The following is a 19,920-nucleotide window of genomic DNA, read 5'->3' on the forward strand; positions in this document are numbered from 1 at the left end:
AGAAAGCACTGGTTAAAGTGTTTGTGTATTTATTGATTTATTTTAAGTAATTGTGTTTTATGTATATTATGGTTTTATATTTTTACAAATGCTTTATATACTTATTTATATACATATATATATTTAGTGGTTTATACCTTGTGTTGTGGGGGGTGGGGGGGAGTTGTGTGTGTGTTTCTTGTCTTGTTTTTATGGACATGAAGTCTGCCAATAAAGATTGAATTGAATTGAATTTATTAGCAGCGTCCTCCTGAAATGCGCCAACAACATCGAGAGTAACATCCTCCTCTCCGCCCCTTAATGCTCTCTTGTCGCTATGGTAACGCATAAACATTTCTTTCAAAATAAGACGCACAACTACGACATGGGAAAGACCCAGGGAAACAGAGTTAATGATAAAAACCCTGAAAACAATCAATTTCACACCCGAGCCTCAACTCTCGCGGCCCGGTACCAAACCAGTCCGTGGGCCGGGGGTTGGGGACCGCTGTGTTAAGTTACACGTCACACATCCAAATATATGACTTATATTTGATATCGTTTTATATGCTATTATTAGGAGGAGCTGGCAGAAAGAAAGCTGGAGTCTGAAGTTTGTACATTTTTTACGAATCATGCAGTCAAAGTCAAATCAAAGTTTGCTAACCTTTCCACAAAATATCGTTTTTAAAAGTGCTTTTATTTCTCCTGAAAGTTACACTGTCACCACTTTGCTGTTGTGGGATTCAGAGATCTCAGTTTATTTCTGAATGCTGCAGCTCCCTCTTATTATGGCTCTTACTGAGTGGAGTGGGCAGCAGTCACTGCAGAGAACCAGCGATCATTAAAACATCCTCAGGTCTGGAGCAAAGATGAGAGAATGGACGAACACGCAGATTTCTCAAATTCTTAATAAGATGGAAGGCTGAATTACATAATGTCAGCTTGTATTAAAATACAAGGTACTATAATCCACATCAGCATTGCATAAATCATCATTCATCTTTTTGCTATTTAGATCTATGATCGTACCATCCATGCTTGATAAATGAATGATGTATAGCAGCTGACATTTTTAATATGTGCCACTTAATTAAGGCAAACTGGATTCAGCGCGATGCATCATCACCAGGCTGACCGCACACTCAACCTTTCCCACCTTCCTGTGAGTGCGCCAAATAGTGAGGCAGAGGCTTATGGTGACGTCTTCTCTCAGAGAGACGCTTACCCAGTTGTTCCTGAGTCGTCCCTTCTTCCAGAAAGGTGATTCTCTCCAGGACCGCCCAAAACATCACGCCCAGAGAGAATATGTCTGCCTGGGCCGTGTAGGTCAGCCCGCCCCACACCTCTGGAGCCATGTAGAAGTCCGAACCACAGGTGGAGGAGAAGTGCTGTCTGGTCAGGCCGCCATCCACGGAGCCCTCACTCATTTTGCTCAGACCAAAATCTGCCACCTCGGGGTTAAAGAAGAAAAAGAAAAACTAGCACGGCTTCGGTTAGCTTACAGCTTGGGCTTAGTCTCATCAATGTGCCACCAATAGTTTTAGAACAGGGGTAGGCAACTCCAGGCCTCGAGGGCCGGTGTCCTGCAGGTTTTAGATCTCACCCTGGGTTAACACACCTGAATCAAATGATTAGTTCATCACCGGGCCTCTGGGGAACTTCAGAAATGCTGAGGAGTCATTTAGCCCTTTAAACCAGCTGTGATGGATCATGGACACATGTAAAACCTGCAGGACACCTGCCCTCGAGGCCTGGAGTTGCCTACCCCTGGTTTTAGAAGGACAGTAAAAAGCACTGTCCTTTACTTCTAATACCTGGCTTAGAACAAAAAAGAAAAGGAAAGAAAAGCTGGCACACAAAGTTTTTTTTTTTCTACTAGCCAACTGGTAGAAAATTAACCAACCATTGGGAAGATGGGAAACATACATATGCTATGATCATTTATATCAGGGTCCCTAATCCCAGTCCACGAGGGCCGGTGTCCCTGCAGGTTTTAGATGTGTCCTTGATCCATCACAGCTGATTTAAATGGATAAATAACCGTCTTGAAGTTCTCCAGAGGCCTGGTAATGAACTAATCATGTGATTCAGGTGTGTTGACCCAGGGTGAGATCTAAAACCTGCAGGGACACCAGCCCTTGTGGACTGGGATTGGGGACCCCTGATTTATATTATATCGTGACACGCTACTCTAATCTGACTTTGTATTCTATACGGTGACACTTTTATTTGGTGCTTGATCGAACAATGTGTGGGATGAGTAAAAATATTTGTAACCACCAAAGAGATGTTGGCAGTCACAGTGGCCAAAGTTTCATCAAGACTCATCCACGCATCTAAGATGATTTACAAAGATACGTAAGGTCTGATCATTACAGAATGATGAGTCAATGTTGGTAGAGTGCTCTTTACATGTGAGGACATCACTTTTGGCTGGACATGCTTCATGACTTTCTGATGTTCTGTAGAGACGTAAGTGGCGGATCAACAAACAATGAAAGCAACCTGTAGCTGCATCTTAATTTAGTTTCATTTGTTCCAAAAATAAAGATAAAAACTCACCAGATAATCTGGCTTGTTTGGGTTTACATGGATTTACACGAACACTCGATCTGTGATTTGACTTTCAGTAGAATCTCACTTCCTGGCTGCACTGCTGTGCCATAAATATTTTCCCTCTGCTTTGTATATAATGTGTTCATTGCTTAGCTATAAAGAGATCAGTAGAGCAATTTTGTTTCCAATTGTTTTCTTCATATTTTACTTTGTTATGTTAATTGCGTCTCAAGCAGACTGCTGCTGTGAAAAGCAAACACCCCCTCAGAGAGCAGAACTATTAAGCACTAATGTGCCTTCAAATTTGAACAGTGTGACTTTTCAAACAAAGCTTGACGCCACTTGATCTGAGATAAACACCGTCACATCTGCCCACCTTGACGACGGGGCCTTTTGGTGTCACACACACCAGCACATTGTCAGGTTTCAGGTCCCGGTGGGTGATTCCCAGGCTATGTAGGAAGGCCACGGCGCTGCACAGCTGTTGCACCACGCTGTGGTTACGCTGAGCATCTGGGGGCCTGGAGAGCAGGTACTGATTCAAGTCTCCTCCATCACAGTACTCCATCACGAGCCACAGGGCCAAGCAGCGCAGCGGCGCAGTCTGCTCTTCCTCCCTCGGGGCCGGTCTCTTCCTGACTCTGCTCTGAGGCCTTTGAGGGGTTGTGGAATCAGATGCATTTGATTCATCATTGTTATGGAGATGAGCTCTGGCCTGCACAGTGTTAGTCCTGTCCTGCAGTCTGAAGCCAGAGTTTGTCCTCCTGGTGTTAGACTGAGGATTGGTCCTTTCCTGACTTTGCTTTGCTGTGACCACACTTCCTTTGAGCACACTCTCAACCAGACGCAGGGGCAGTTTTCCTGGTTTTAAGGTCTTCAGGCTCCTGGACCCCGTCTGCAGGAGGCAGCTGTGCAGTGCAATGACATTGACGTGGTTCCTGGCTGTGGTTCTCATGGCCCACAGCTCTTGCAAGTAGAGTTCAATACACTCTGGGTTGCTGCAGGGCAGCCGCTTAATAGCCACCTTCTGTCCAGTTTTGGCCATACGGCCCTCAAACACCACGCCGTAACTGCCTCGACCCACCTCCCTCTCTAAGGTGTAGAGCTCCTCCATCTCTCCCGGAAGCTGCTGTGTCTCCTGACAAACACAGATTAATGTTATACAATCACGTTCAAGTGGTCGCTAAAGTTAGCACACCGTAAACAGCGCTTTGATATAGTAAGCAAGCGTTACATTTATCCATATCGTAGCTTATGACAGGAGAAAATACTAACCTCAAGTTGACGTTCAGGTTCGTAACGAGTCAACATAATAAATCTTAAAATAAAGCTTAACTGAAGAACAATCAAGAACCGTATATTACAGACAATAACGCTTCCGACTGACCGTATGAAGGTGGTAACCGACGGCGCGTTTAACATGGCGCAGTCTGTGGTTTAAAAGGGCATCGAAACACGAAGCTCTTCCTACTTTGATTTCCGACTTACCCGGAACACTTCAGCTTCTTTTATGAGCGACGGAACGCTTTGAATCCTCCGTTTATTCGACTGGAGGCACTTTACACGAAACCATGTTCAACAAATACGAGTTTCTTTGTTGTTGTTTATGAAACACACAGGAAACGCAGACGAAAATGTCACAAACGTCCGTGTCTAAGTTTCGGAACATCCCGCTCTGCCTATACACGCATCGTCATTGGCTAAGAAACCTCAGTACCGCGTTGTGATTGGTTGAGCGCCAAGTCCGAGACGTGTAATGTGATTCGAATTGTCCGATCCCCGCCCACGTTGGAGTTCAGACAGGGAATTTGTTACGTCAAAAACGGACACCATTATTTTGGTAAATAATGAAAACGAAGGCCCAGATGGAGCTTTTATTTCAACAAACAACAAAAGAATCTGTCTGTGTAAACGCAGAAAAAATTCGGTTAGCAGTTACAAATAGCTCATTTAAATACGGTTCTGGTGTTCTTTGTGTTTGATCCAACAAAATCTGTAAACAGCAAACAAAGTCAGTGTGGGTATAACTGATCAGTATCAGTGTGGCAAAGTCGTATGCACAGAACTCACAAATGGACAAATGCACCATTTCAAAATGTTGTTGGGCATCGTTTAATGACTGAATCTCAATCTCTGAGAATGTCGAGAAGCTCGTCGGACGGTCTGCGGCTGCATTTCAGAAGCAACTTTAAAATAAATGAAATGCTGTTTTAGTCTGAAAATCGTTTCAGCCTCAAAGATTCACATGAACTCCAAAATCCCAAGTGTGACAGAGGTTATGTGACCGATTACAACATGGTCATCATCACGCAGGGTGTTGTCTAAAGCTTTATACAGGTATTTAAACAGCAATTGCTAACGTACACTAAACGTTTCCTGTGCAAAAGAATGACGTTCTGACAGCTGCTGCCCACAGAGTCACAGAATAAGAAAGATATCGATTTATTCTGAGTGAATAATAAATCCGATGTTATTAATGTCTATATGCTCTGAGTCTGATTAGTAAATGATTGAGTAGAGGTAAAATGAATTCCCTCTGAGCTTTCAGAGGAACTTCATGAGTGAAGAAATGAAGCCAGCAGTCAGCCAGCTGCTTCTGGTGCAACAGGAAGGAAGGAGTCAGACAAACCTCAAAGTTTACTGAAGAAAACCATTCAGCATTCCAGGTCAGGCTTACAGAGTCTGTTACCTTGGTAAGTGACTGGTAACTGACTGGAGCTCTTTCTGAACCAGAAAACCCAGAGTTTCCCTCCTTCCAAGATGAGCTAACTTCACTAAACCTGCTTCCTGGAATGAGGCCCTGCATATGTCCCAAAGGTTAAGCCCGGGTTTCCTGTAATACAATGGTGGTTTGTTTCTTATGGTAGTTCGTGCTGCGAGCCCAGCCCACCCTAGACCAGGTTATGCTATTGATTAGAAATCAGCAGTTATAAAGCACAACTGTATGACTTGTGGTATGTTTATATTATTTTAATATTATCAGAGCCTGACTTTTTCTCAGATGGTGATGATAAAATGGTGATTAAAAATCTACAAAGAATAGAAAGAAATGTGCAAATACGAGAGCAGCTTAATGCTGCTGAAAATCATTCATCCTGGGATTTATTACACAGAGCAGTAAAACAAATATTTTAATTTCTGCAAATTTTGTTATCGCTGAGTGTGCTCTCATGGCTTCTGTTTATGGTTGGACATTAGAGCCCTGAAACTTAAGTTCTTAAACCAGGGGTGTCAAACATAAGGCCTGGGGGCCAGAATGGGCCCAGCGAAGACTCCAATCTGGCCCATTCTACAGCCTTAGAAAATGTGAAGCAGATTTGGAAGTTTTAACTGTATTTTTACAAGTTGCTGTTGATAAAGACTGCCCACTCATTGCCATTCATACTACACCTATGAATTAAATAACAGATAAACAGTTAAATGACAGGAAAGTTGCTGTTTGTTTGCTATTAGTACATCTATAGTAAATTAACAAAAACTATAATTTTATACATTTATTATGTAGTTTTACTAGTCTATGGCCCACCAGTTTAACATTCCCTGAGCCAGGGGTCTGCAACCTTTAGCACCCAAAGAGCCATTTGGAGCCGGTTTCCACACAAAAGAAAACACTGGGATACTTTTTGACATCTAAAATGAAGATAACACTGTGTATATTGTTTTTAACCTTTATGCTTTGTGTGAACAACTAAGGTGTGTTGCTTATGAAATCCATGAAGTGCTACAGAGAAAATTACATTTTATTTATGTAATTAACACATTTTGATCTCTTAAAGAAATATAACAAAAGGAAAGACGCTGAACTAAAATGACCCAGCAAACAAAACCTGCTGTGAGCCGCCCCCCTCATATCGCCTTTGGGCTTTTGGAGCCTTGACCTGACTTTTAAAAAAAAAAAAGAAAAATAGATATTTGCAGAATTCTGCCTAAATATGTATTTTACCTGGTTAATGTGTGTGGCGGGGCGTAGTCTGCAGCGCCGCTGCAGGGGAGGCGGACGCACCTGAGCGGCACCCGCAATCACGCCTCGCCGCCTTAACGTCTGTGCGATCTATGCTGTTGTTGGTATGTGTCGGGCTGTGAGCTGCAAAGCTACAGCCGGCTGTGTGTGAAAAGTGGTCAATAAAGAGAAGCTGAAAAGCGTGTTCATGCAAACATCGTCGGGTCTGCTGTGATATGTTTACAATGGGACTTCTGCTCCTGAACCTCTGCGCACAGCGTCTGCAGGTCGGGGCTGTACGAAGTCACTTTATCTTTATAGGACTGTAAGCTGTCGTCTGTGAGGCGTGAGCGGTGTTTGTTTTTAACATAGTTCACGGTGGAGCTGCTGACATAATGTGGATCCGAACATCCATAATTGGCCTACCTGGGGTTGAAAGTCTCGATAAATGAGGCAGAGGTGCACCGGCTTCCGCGAGTGTGACGCTTATTTTGAGCGATGAAAAAAATAATAGAATATAATTTTATTTTTATATTTATTTAGGCCCTATCACAATAATCTTCCAATTTAGAAGTACAAGTTAAAAAAAAAGAACTAACATAATCAAATTACACTTCAGCTAAATACTTCTAAGTTATTTTCCCAAACCACGCAGAGCCGCACTATGAGGACTAAAGAGCCGCTTGTTGCCGACCCCTGCCCTGAGCTAAACGTTAAATGTTAGTCTTCCATAAGCTAATAAAAGAAACGTGGCAATTACTTTGTGTTTTGAAATGAATTTTACTGATTGAACAGGTACTCTTTGTGTTTAGTAGCAGTGTGAAGGAGACTTTGCAGCAGATTAGAGGATAACAGCATTTACGCATTTTCTGCATCACCAAATCAATACAAGCATATTCCTGTGACCATGTCATGTACCAGTTGTGCTTAATTCATTGGTTTTAGTAAGACAAATCTTAACAACTTGCACTTTTAAAACAAATTCCCCCAGCAGAGAATCTGCAACGCACTTACATAAATTACAGAATTCTGATTAAGCTAGCTGTGTTTAGGATCTCCAAGTTCCCATTGCGATGTCACCAGTTAAAACAAGAGTCACTTTTGTGAGACAGAAAACTGATTTTAAGCTTGAGTAAGTCGTTGCTTCTTTGTACACCGCAGGTGTCTCGCTTTGGGCTTAACTTCCTGTCTCATTTATTGTACTGATTAGTTTCAGCTGTGTTCCTTTGCCCTCCTGTTTCCAGTGTCTACTGTTTCGTAGGTTTCCATCACAATGACTGCGTTTTCCTAGATGTGCCATCCGGTACTTTGGCTCTCTCTGGGACTATTTTGGGTTTCTGCTGTTTTTCCCTTCTTTGTTTTGATACGTTGCCAGCTTGCATCTGCATTTACCATGACAGAAACCTTTCCCTTCTTAGTGCTTTTAATTGCTCAGAGAGAGAATGAAAAGTAAAGCCTGACCGGAAGTGTTTTGCACCTATTTGTTAGTCCTTGCTTTTCAGTACCGAAAGGCATTTTGTTAAAAAAATACAAACGTGATGGAAGTGCTGAGAATACATTACTAAAGAGAGGAATCTGAATAGTCTATTAGGACAGTTTTGTAATCAACCTATTTAATTTGCCCAAAAGTGCCCCAAAAGTACCAAACTTCCCTTTTTGCTGCAGTTCCATTTAATCACAAAAGAGCCTGTGAACAAAACACACACCTATACACTCTTGTAGAGTGAGTGGGTGCTACATCAGTATCGACTGTTTTTGGCGGAGGCATGGCAACTGTGGTGATGACAGATAACAGCAGGTGTGTGTGTGCATTTTGTTCTTTGGGGAGAATATAATAGGAAGCATAGTGATTCACTGCAATGAAGCACACAGTGAAAGAAAAGAGCAGCTCAGAAGTGCATGTGTATGCGATCCATAGCTTTTATCAGTGATGCCAATCATGAATACTCTTCATAACTTGAGCAAGTTGGAGTGAGTCACACTTCACTTCTGCCCTTTATTCTATTGTCATATGACTTGTTTTGTTACATAGCTGGATGAAGACACCGTACAGGGCATGCTGAATCCACACAAAGCATCATGAATTCAATTTCCCAGCACATTCAATAATGCCAGGCATCCCCAAAAAGGTACTAATGAGTCTAATAAGAATTATAGTTTTAATCACCTCTGCTTTCACTCTAATGGAATTTCTGTGGGGGCTTTGCTTGCTAATTAAGCAGTCCACCAACCAGAGGGGCAAGAGTAATTATTTCCTTGATTGAGGTCAAAACCCTTGAATTTAATCCCGAGGTCTATCCCGAGCTTCCCCACATGAAGAGTAAACATCGGTAAACATCTTCTCAGCTTCCCGTACTCAATTTCACAGCCGTCACTCTGACAAATAATGGTTTCCCTCCTCCGTAAGCCAGCCTTTCATTGAAAAGTCTGCCATCATCCTCATGTCTTTATTGCGTAAAGCAAATGTCTTTCTACTGGCACTGGGCTGATTGCATATAGTGGCCGTGAGGAAAGAACACTTGCTTGGTTTCAAATACTCCTTTTGTAGCTGTGCAGGACTGAAACAAAGTGATCTGGATGGAGTTATGCAATGAGATAAATGCAGACAAACAAATGAAATATGTCCTCGTGAATGCTTACGCCCCGAAATAAAAGTTTTCTGAGGATTTGGTGGTTGACGCTGCACATTTTTCCCGAGCTGAGATGTAATTCTTCTTCCGCACAAAATTACGATGGTTTTTGGGGTGGAAATGCAATTCTTTTCCAGGCAAAAATTCATTTTACGGCCTGCTGTTAATAACAATCAGTTGTGCCTTGACAGGTGAAAACCTCGAGTTGCCATAAACCACCCCAGAGTTCCCCCCTCCTTTGGTTTCACATCATTGAGTTTCATTGCAAAGGAGGACGGTAAAACACCTCCGCTGGATCAGATGAAAAAGGAAGGAGGAGCTTGACTTGAGATGAACGAGCCATACATCGGTCAGCTCTGGCCACAGCTATCAGTGACGAAGCCAGACATTTTTGACAGGGGTGTCCAGGTGGAGACCATTATTTGTACTGGGGTGACACCGAGGTCATTTCTTTTTCCTCAAATTGCTGTAGGTCAAAGTATTTTGGTTCAGACACGTGAAGCGTGGTACAGCCAAAAACTGCAGATCCTCTAACGGCCACCTGAGGCTGGCTCCAAAAGTGTGTATTTGTAGACTTTGACCTTTCACCCTGGTGGGTGAAATGTTTCTCAGTACTTCATGAAGTATGCTCACGCCACATTTTCTTTGTGTTTTTAGTGAGTTTGGCCTGTGGTGGCCTTGGTTCTGTCTGTGAGAGTCTTTTGGGAGTTATTAACTCCATCTGCCCTTTTTAACACCGAATATTTCCCTCGGTGTTCGAAGAAGCACAAGTGCTCTTGTGCAGGAATTGAAAGTGAATGTTTGTCCTAATGAAAACAAATGCATTTTATGTGAACATTTATAAGCTCGGGTTGGGAGGTGATGATGATGTTTTGTTATTTTAAAAAAACAAAGTGTATTTATTTTGGCTGCGAACGACAACCTTCGGGAATAGAAGAATTATTGGACGTGGTTTCTGGCACAGAGCTCACTATAATCCACAAACATCAGTAGGTTTGAGGTCAGGGCTTAAGGAAAACCATTCCAGAAGCTTCGTTTATGCCTGCTTTATCCAGGCCATATCCAGTTTTGATGTGTGTTTGCGATCGCTGTCCTGTAGGAACAACTGTGTCTTCAGTTGTCTAGCTGGTGACTTGAGGTGAAGATTGTGCTCCTTCTTCATTATTCCAACCATCCTGTGAAGTGTACCAGCACCACTGACAGCAAACCAGCTGCAGAGCATGATGCTACCACCTCCATGCCTGACAGTTGGTAGCGTATTCTTATGTTTGAAAGCCTCCAAACATACTTATTGTCATTGTGGCCAAATTGACTAATATTTGCTTGTGTGACTATAAAGCTTTTCTCAGGAAGGTCTTTGTCTTGTTCGTGTGGGCAGCTGTCAATGTCAGTCAAGCTTGAAGGTGTCAGTTCTGGAGCAGTGGCTTCTTCCTGGCCAGCTCATTCCCTGGTGGTGTAAAACTTGATGTGAGTTTTTCCAGCAGTTTCCGGTGGATGGTGAGCCCTCGACTCTGTGTGGGGGGGTCAACAGTAAAAAGTCATTAAAGATGCTGTACAATCATTGTGGAAAAAGAACAGTGCAAAGAAAACATTAAAAGCCCCAAATTATCACCACATTCATGCCCATGATGAGTGCATGTGGACATCAATCAATCAATATCTCATTGCAACTCATCATAAAACAACCAACTCTTATTGCACTAATCACTCCCATATACTGTATTATACTGTACTGTATATAGCTTCAATGCTAAGCTATGGCTGTTTCCACACCAATAACCAATTTCTAAGGAGGGTTATTTATGTTCCTAATCCTTGTTGTTTAATAAGTGATAAAATTGGTTTCTTTCAGTACTGGAGCTGACTTGGCTCTACTCCAAATCAGAAATACTGCATACATCACATCATCTGAGGAAATAATAGTATGTACAAATTAATAATTTATTTTGTAGACAATGTGAATAAAAAAAAGAGCTTCAAAAAGCACAGCAGTGTACATGAGAGGACAAACACACCGCGTAAGATGAAATCCTATATCGCTTCATTTTACTGGCTTCAAATTTCCAAATCAAAATCAATACATAGAAGAGACTTCTAAGGTTTTAATGTGATGTGGTGCCAAGCTTGGCCTGCTTTGTCATCAAGGTAATCGCTGCTTCTTGGCCACCACAGGAGGTGTTTATGTGCACTGAACAGCTGGTGGATCACAACGATATCAATGACAGACAGACCCTGCAAAAGGCTGCTTGCTCTTCCAGGCTCCTTATCTCAGTCTAACCCAGGGCTCTGTCTATAGACCCAATTCATCCATCACTATCAGACCTCACACAGGTTCAGAGTCAGCCTTCACATTTTCAAAGGAAGCTGAGGCTAAGAGCAGCTCAACGTGAAAGGAAGTTCAGGTGTTGAACTTCAGAAAAAGAAGAAAAAAGTCATTTTCTTCAATGAAAACAAAATTATTGTGTTCATAATCAGCTGCTACTGAACTCTAACATTTGGCCCCACTATTTAAAACAGCCCTGGGAATTTGTCTTACCAGTAGAAAACATAACATATAACCAGAATGAAGCACTAACAGTTACAGGATGGATTAACCTACCTGACTTTGGTGGCCCCTCCTCTGTCCATCAAAAGTCAGAGTTGGTGAAATATCTCAACAGCAATTTGATGGATCATCACAAAATATGCTTTGCACATTCATCATGGCCAGGTGATCACTGCTGTGAGAGTGGAACGTCCCATTATTTACTCTTTGCTAAAGACCGACGTTGAGCCTGAACCTAAGTAATAATAATAATAATAACGGATTGCATTTATATAGCGCTTTTTGAGACCCTCAAAGCGCTTTACAATGCCACTATTCATTGACTCTCACATTCACACACTGGTGGAGGCAGCTACAGTTGTAGCCACAGCTGCCCTGGGGCAGACAGAAGCGAGGCTGCCATATCGGCCCCTCTGGCCTAAGTGCATTCAACAAGATGACTTTCATTACGGAGTAAACACAAACTCACAAAGTGATGCCTCACACAGGATATACATATATCTCATATTATTTCAGTTGATTTAGCCTGCACACAGTCTGTGCACATCTGCAAGCCACTTTGTAACCCACCTCTGCCCCAGCTCCTCCCACCTCCTGGGGTCTTGCTGTTGCTTCCCGTGTCTATACATCTGCCCATGGATGGGAGAGGAGAACCAAGAACACCTACACATTACTGCAAATGGAAACGTGAGTCTAGGAGCGGTCCTGTCTGAACCACAGTATTGATCCTGAGAATATATCCATCCTATCTTGTCTATAGCTAGCATAGCGATTAGCGATTATTGTTATTATTACATCTTCTTGGCGCACAGTTTCCTGTCACTCTCTTTGAAGGCAGGGACTCAGACATGATTCAGTAACTTTCTATCCGACACCAGGATCAGATCAAAATTGGTTTGCTATTTTAAGCAAACATTTGCAAAACAAATGTCATTGTAACTTACCACAGCTAAATGTCTTTATGTTAAACTATTACATGGTAAACATTATCAGCATTTCATGCACAGCATCACATTATTAGAATTCCCACTGGAACCATCTTCTTCTTCTTCTTCTTGGAAGTTAATATTTACTTCAAACCACCATTTTTTTTTTCAAATTACAGTGTGTGGGTCAGTTTAATGGGAGAGTAACTTAAACCTGTCACACCACACCCACCCAGTGGAGCTCCATGGACAATTTTAGTACAGCCGGTCACATCTGGCCACATCGTCTGCTTCAGATCAGCCACAATATTGAATTTTCCCAGTTTCAGTCTTTTTATGTCATTGTTCTTCTTTCTGTTGACATCATTATCACCTTATCAAAACACACGACATAAATTAAAAGAGAAAAAAGAAAGCTCTCAGCACCGTGGGACAAACCTTCAACCCCCTGCTCCAGCCCCAAATATCTCCCATGACTCATACCTGTCTCTAGGCCCTGGTTGGCTGCACGCTCTGCCTGTTGACTGCCTTACCCTGGTCATTGTTCCATAAAATAATATACTGTTCAGGGCCCCACTGCCACCAACAAAAGGCTTGTTATGTTACTCTTTTCCAGCTTAAACAACTTTATCAACCCGTGACCTTCTCCCTCCATCCGTGACGCTGCTTTTCTAAGTCATAGTCAAAAAATCATCCAAAGTGCCGTCGTCTCCCTGACCTCGGCAGGAAGCTGCTGTCGAGGCCGTGGGCTTTATGGACACCTTAGATATGGAGCTTCTGGATAAATCTTATGATGATGCATATTTTTAGAGCCTCATCAGTTCGATGAAGATGAAATTGGTGTCGTAGGCAATACCTCCTGCGTCAGCGCGGGCCAACCGTTTGTGTGTATGGCTGGGGGTTTGTGCGTAACTGAATGGGGGAATCCACCCCTTTCTCTAGCTCTCTACGGTGATGCGAGTGGTGATATACAGGAGAAGGGAGGGAGGTGAGGGGGAACTGGAGGGTTGAGCCAGGAGGGAAGGGGTGTGCCATTATAAGAAGCCTCAGAGGAGGCATGCACTCAGTTGTTGAAACCCCGAGCCTAAGGATACGAGCTGAGCCACCCAAACTCTGCAGTAGCCACAGAAGGCAAAGACTGTGAGAACATCTTCACACATCCAGGTAAGCAAGCGCTCGAATGTGACTTTATTTATGCGAGTCTACCTGTGTAGAGAGATTGTGTTGTTAGACTTCCTGGATTATTTAAAGGAGACAATAGTTAATTAGGAAAGGACTTGTTGTGTGTCCCATGCATTGTGCATTAATCCTGGGGGAATATTGTTGTTTAAGGCAACCACCGTCAGGATTCACCTCCTACATCTGCCTTTTCCTTTCTACTTTGTCTCTCTTTGGCTCTGTGGTTTTGATTTTGACTTGAGAGGTAATCCTGTAAATAATCCTCCTTCACCTGAAGCAATCTTTTCCATTACCCAGTTTGTGTCCCCACGGCTCTAAAGGTAGCACAGTTATCATCAGCAGTAAAGACACCACACCTGATTACTACTTAATTAACCAGAGAGAGAGGGAGAGTCCCAGATCGTGTGGAGAAAGCACTTAGTCACTCAGCAGCTTTTGGGCTGACGTGATTTTAACCTAACACGGCTAACAATGCAGAAGTGGTCAAATCAACACAGATGACTGAGATGGAGAAGAAATCAATAAACAATTTTTCCTGTTTTTTTGTGTTTTTAAAAAAAAGAGAAAACAGCACCAGCAGGTTAGTTTGATCTGACTGAATAAAACATTAATATTAAGAAGCGGTTTTTCACTTTCAAACCGTGCTACAGAAAAACCTCCAGAAAATCAGCTGAAAGCGCGTGATAATGATGCTTCTAATGATAATGGTAATGAATGTGCATAATCTTTGGCCATTATCAGTAAAGACGATCCTCGCAGAGACAGGAAGAAAATGGGTGGTTAATGTGCCATTCCCAGATAAATGTGTGCACACGAGGGGGATGTTTGATGACAGATGGCTACAGGACAGAGGTGCTGTTTTAACTGTTTTAGAGGTATATCAGTCCCACTGAACTAATAGGTGGAATGACCCCCCCGTCTCAGTGTATTCGTGTTTAAAGATCATGCGTGAAAGTAATCCCATTTCTAAACCTGACTCCATGTTACTTTAGATCTGAAACAGGTTAATTCTATAACTCGTTTTATTGCCAAAGCATGTCACGATTTCATTTGCAATTTCTTTTATTTTTGTAAAGAAGCAAAAAAGAAAAAAGGATCTGCTGCCAGTGCGTTACGAGCATCCTGCCTGTAATCATCTGAAACTGCTTTTAGGATTTCTGCTGCCTACGCTAAAGATTGAACCGATTAAAGCGTTTACAGGCTTTTTAGAGCCTCTCTGTAAATATTCATTAAGATTTCTTGCTGTTTATTCGTATATATGCATATTAATGGGGGTCTGTTTTGTAAAACAGCAGGTTTACGTGTTATCTGTTGCCCCCGCGCTGCTACATGTACAGCTATTTTGCAGTTCAACACTTCTTTTTTCTGTTTCCTCACTTGGATAAAGTAAGGAGCTTGTGTGGCCGTGCTAGATTGCTTTCCCTAGGTCCATGTCCAATGGATTCGCACAGGTGTCAACGCAGCTTAACAGCGACCAGATCAATGATGACACAATGTCAGCTGCATAACACTGCAGAATTTCAGCTGTACAGCCAGAGCCAGTGGGGAATTAATACTGCAGAACTGAGCGCATCATTAAGGGCGTAATGTCCCTTTTGTGTGAAAACCTTTCATTTTTCTCCAATATTCTTTGTGGATTCACACATTCGATGTTTTCAATGAATGTTTGAGGCACATTCTTTCATTTTGGGGTCGCATCAAACTAAATAACCTGTACAGGTTTGGGGAATGTCATGGGAGCGTCCAGGTTTCCTTCCGTCTCCCACACATCCAATCCCGGCCCCAGCCTCAGCCGATGTATGTGCACTACGCTCTGCTCTGCACTGGCGTAATATTCTTTCCAGGCTTTTAATGCACCTTGATCAGGGGTGTGATTTTTTCCCCCACTGTGAAGGACATAAGCGACGCAGAGAGTGATTGCTGAAGAGATGTCACCCACGTGAGCGTTTAGCCCCAGGTACAAATCTATTTCCAATTAAAAGAAAGCTGCTTGAGCCACTGATGGAAACAGTAGCAATGATATGCTCAGCTGATCTGATGGTGGGAAAGAAACCAGTAATGGATGTGAGGGGTGCAACGTTTCCCCACTTAATATTTGGGAGAATTTTAGTGAGACTGTTGTAGAGAGAGACCTGCACCTCCTCGATCGGTGTGCTCTGCAGTCTGCATTCGATAAGGTTTCCTAAAGAACAGAAGCAACGAGAGATAACATCGTGTTGTTTTCCAGCAGCAGGAGTTCTGATTCTTCCAGCAGATGTGAGGAAGCAGAGATTAAGACAGAGAGAATTTCAAAGATAAAACCAAATCTGGAGTGGCGTGTCATCACGCCGTTCCTCACAGGATCGAACCCTTACTCTGTGGGTGCAGCGTGGAGGAGTGGCGTCACACCCCCACCCACTCCCTCCTCAAGCTCTTGATATGTGACATCATCACAGTACAGCCATAGGTGTAAATTACAGGAGGTGGGGTCGTCTTCATCACTGTATTATTGCATACAGCGCTGGATTATCTTAAATGTGCATTAAGAGCACTTGTGTTATTAGTATTTATGATAAAACTAAGACTATAATGATTGTAGCACATGGGTGCGTGCATGTTTGTGTTTTCCATCAATCCTGATGAAACCTTACATAAACCTTGGTTAGGGCACCGTGAGCGCTCACATCCATGTGACACACGTAAATATTTGATATAAATCGGATAATCGTCTAATCAGTGACTTTACAAATGTGGACGTTTGTTGAAGTTGAGTGTGTGCGTGCTACATTCGTTACACAACATATTGTAACAGTCGATGCAAATTTGTAATCTGAGTGTCTGATGATCAAATAACCAGCTACAAAAATGCTTAAAGTCTGGAAAATATGATGAGAACAATATGAGGATAACAGCGACAGTATGAATATTAAATCTGATTTTAATTTTAACATATTCTTCATTTTGCATATTTATATTGGTGACAATATGGTATCTAACAAATGTATTATGTAATCACAATCAGTGTTTTTCTGGCCAGTTTACCTGCATATAGATCCTGGCCTTACACCAAAGCAGCATGTAGGGCTTTGCTAGTAATAATAAAAATTGACAGAAATACTAAAAAATACACTAAAACAACAGAAATACAATCTCACCTTCATGAAAGCCTTTTTTGATTATAAACCAAACATGTATGAAGAGTTTTAAATGCCGGCGCCAGTAAACCTGACAGTTCTGCATGAAGTGACACAGCCCTGCGCTCACATGTTTGAGGTACCCGATAATAACTTCACTGATCAGACATAAACACTGTGCCCAGAATAACCATTATAGAGAGCACTGCTTACTGGACAATGAAAAGAAACCATCACAATACAACTTCACTAAAAACCCGAATGTGATTATGATGAGAAAGCGAGTTTTTACATGATGTTTTTGTGATGCTGTGTTTAATGTGAGCGTCCTGACACACACACCTGTTGTCGCCTCCTCTCTCCTGTTGCCCTCCTCTTTGTCCATCTGCCTCCTTTCATAACACACTACTGTATCCTGCCAGTTATATCACTCCGGGATGATAAAAAATTGCCTGTGTAATAAAAGATTCAAGACCAACAGAGGGATTTTTTCCACAGCTGACATCGTTCATTCTGAATCAGTTTTAAACTTCTTGGGGAATTTCTCACGGCTCTTATCGGCCGGTTCTCACTTCCTGTCCTCTCACCCCTTCCTACAAATGTCCCTGCCTACTCTTGACCTCTTTACGTTCCCCGTAACCAGTCAATTTGTTTATCTGTGTCACAATAACATTTCTTAAATGGTGCAATGGGCCAGGTAATAGTTCCAATCCTGAAATCTGCTGCAGCCGTGGCAGAAAGTCCAAATCGGATTAAGAGCATTCTCTCAGATTAGTCGTTTTAGGATCTGCTGGGGCACAACTGCAAGCGCAGCTCCTGCTGCTCCTGCCGGTCTGAACGGTGCGCTGAGTCACCCACGGTTTATCTGTGGCCGCACAGGCTGGATTTCCACGGCTGATGATCCAGCAGCTGTGTGTGTGTCTGTGTGTAGGGAGCCATATGTGGTGTGTATTTCAGTGGTGTTGCACTGTGTGTGGCACTGACTTTGTGATTTTGAAATTTGTTTTTGTGATTTTTAGACAGAACAACTATCGAGTGAAGTCACAGAATATTCTTTAACCATGAAGGTCAATAAGAATTTATTTTTACTAGCGTTGGAATTTTAAATGGGGACATGATTGATCATAATGCAGGGAAGGCTAACAGCCCTTTGCAGTAGTAATAACAGTGTTAAAGTGGGGGAGTTATGTTCATATCCTCCTCCGTCGTTTTAATCTTGGACTCTTCTAGAACAGGTGTTCATGCTTCATATTTAAATATAATCCATATTTACATTGTACTGGACCACAGTGAGTGCATCCACTGTCTAACACTGTCACGGGCTGCGATGGCAGACCGTGGAGTGGCAGTGAAAGTAGGGCCCAAAACGCGAGGCTCTTAGCGAAGGACAGTGGATTTATTTACAGGAGGTGAAAAACACACAACTATATACAAAATCCCAGCACTGTGGTCCCGTGGTGATTCTCCCTGAATCCCACACAGTGCAGATGTCCGTGAGAAGTGAAAGGTGGCGACTCCAAAAAACTCCAATTCCCACACCGTGACTTAGAAGCACACTCCGCTCCAGATTCCCGGTAACACAAAAAAACAGAAGGTTAGCAGGGGATCTATTTCCTCGGAGGTTACGCAAAAGCTCACGGCAGTACTGACGAGTTCTGACTCAAGGATCCAGCGTCGGCCTCAGCTCAGCTGCAGTCTTACATGCCGTTCCCTTGACGAGCGTAATCTGCTGCAGCTGGCAGAGGACGACGAGCGGCAGGTGTGGCTGTCTCTGGAGCAGAAACACTTCCGGGTTCGCAGTCTCCTCAGCGAACCCACACCTCCGGAAGCTCACACGGAGACACATGGAGAAACGGAGAGCAAACCAAAACAACACACGGAAAACATAAACATAAACATATAGTGAAAATACATGAGCCCTGGGTCCCTAGACCCAGGCCATGACAAACACAAGCACTTGTAGCTTCTCTGACGCTCTCTTCTGATTGGCTGCCCCTCTCTGTGCGAGATGGCCAGATCCACTCATAACTAGAACTAGTAGAGTGACAAAAACTAGACTAACTACTGACAGAAAAACCCTTAAAAAGGATATTTTAACTAAAGAATCTGAGATTAAATACAATTGTGGAGGGAATGTTTTAGTTTTTGACTCTTTCTGTCAGCACGAGCAGATTCACAATGAACATTAAAAGCAAACGCTTTCTGTTGAAGATAAGAAGTAAACTGAAAGGAACAGCGGTGAAACTAAACTAATAGGCTGGAAAAAGCAATCTATGATAACTTTGCTCTCAAGGTTTTATCTACTGTTTCGTGTATAATCACATTAACACAACCAAGGTTCAGGACGCGTCGTGTTTTAGATCTAATCTGAAATACGGAAACACGTCCTGGAAGTACAGACTAGGAAAAGTGCAGCGAGTAGTTTGTAGTTATTAAACTCCAAAAACATGATGTCATATTGTAAGAGGAAGCTAATGAAGTTCAATTCAGCATTCGTATTTTTCAGGCACTTTTGTAAACACGGTTTATTTTTACAATCAGAAAAATGTCATTGAGGTGACAACAGTCTGTTTCCTGTCTCACTTGACCACAGAAACAAATCCCACGTTCTCACAGTGGGACTTCACCATGCAGACGTGTGGCTTTCATGCGCTCAGGGGTTGAGATTTGCATTAATGCCTTCACCTTGCTACAAAGGAGGTGAGTGGCAGTCAGTTTGTTACCTTCAGACGAGAGACATTTAAAAGAGCCTCTCTTTCCAATCTGTGTATTTTCATTTAACAGATTTACTTTCTATTGAAGTCTTTACTCTCATGACTCTGGATCATCTAGAGCAGCTGAGATGCAACTTTTGGAAAAAAAAGATGTTGTTGTTCGTGAGCACCGTGAAAGTTTAATTTGTCTTAGCTACAAATGAGTGTGTTTGTGTATTTCCATGAAGAATTCCTTTAAAAGATTGTTTTGTGTGCATTTGTTCACAGGCATCTAAAATGTGTATGAGAATAAGACTTGTGAATCAGTATCTTTGTCTTTTCCACACAAAACCACA

The 19,920-nt window shown here is 42.5% G+C and overlaps 2 protein-coding genes across 3 annotated transcripts in view; one reads left to right on the forward strand and one right to left on the reverse strand.

Moving 5' to 3' along the window:
* Positions 1-944: 944 nt before the first annotated feature.
* Positions 945-4,028, reverse strand: si:ch211-63o20.7 (Serine/threonine-protein kinase pdik1l-B-like). 2 transcript variants are annotated; one of them, XM_014332057.2, is made up of 3 exons: positions 3,926-4,028; positions 2,915-3,676; positions 945-1,433 (listed from the first exon to the last, which is right to left on the reverse strand). In XM_014332057.2, the coding sequence occupies exons 2-3, from the start codon at positions 3,650-3,652 to the stop codon at positions 1,125-1,127; spliced, it is 1,047 nt and encodes a 348-aa protein (XP_014187543.2). In that variant the 5' UTR covers positions 3,653-3,676; positions 3,926-4,028; the 3' UTR covers positions 945-1,124. The 2 variants fall into 2 exon arrangements, with proteins under 2 accessions (XP_014187543.2, XP_005917216.3); XM_005917154.3 differs by having other exon boundaries at positions 3,814-3,999.
* Positions 4,029-13,597: 9,569 nt separating this feature from the next.
* pnocb (prepronociceptin b) overlaps positions 13,598-19,920 on the forward strand; it is a 25,305-nt gene continuing 18,982 nt past the window's right edge. The window contains exon 1 of the mRNA XM_005917150.3: positions 13,598-13,743. The gene's annotated coding sequence lies outside the window, so the exon portion shown is untranslated. The remainder of the gene's footprint in view (positions 13,744-19,920) is intronic.

This window comes from Haplochromis burtoni, unplaced genomic scaffold, assembly GCF_018398535.1.
Source record: "Haplochromis burtoni strain Fernald_Lab_line unplaced genomic scaffold, NCSU_Asbu1 Contig_22, whole genome shotgun sequence".
NCBI classification, from domain to species: domain Eukaryota; kingdom Metazoa; phylum Chordata; class Actinopteri; order Cichliformes; family Cichlidae; genus Haplochromis; species Haplochromis burtoni.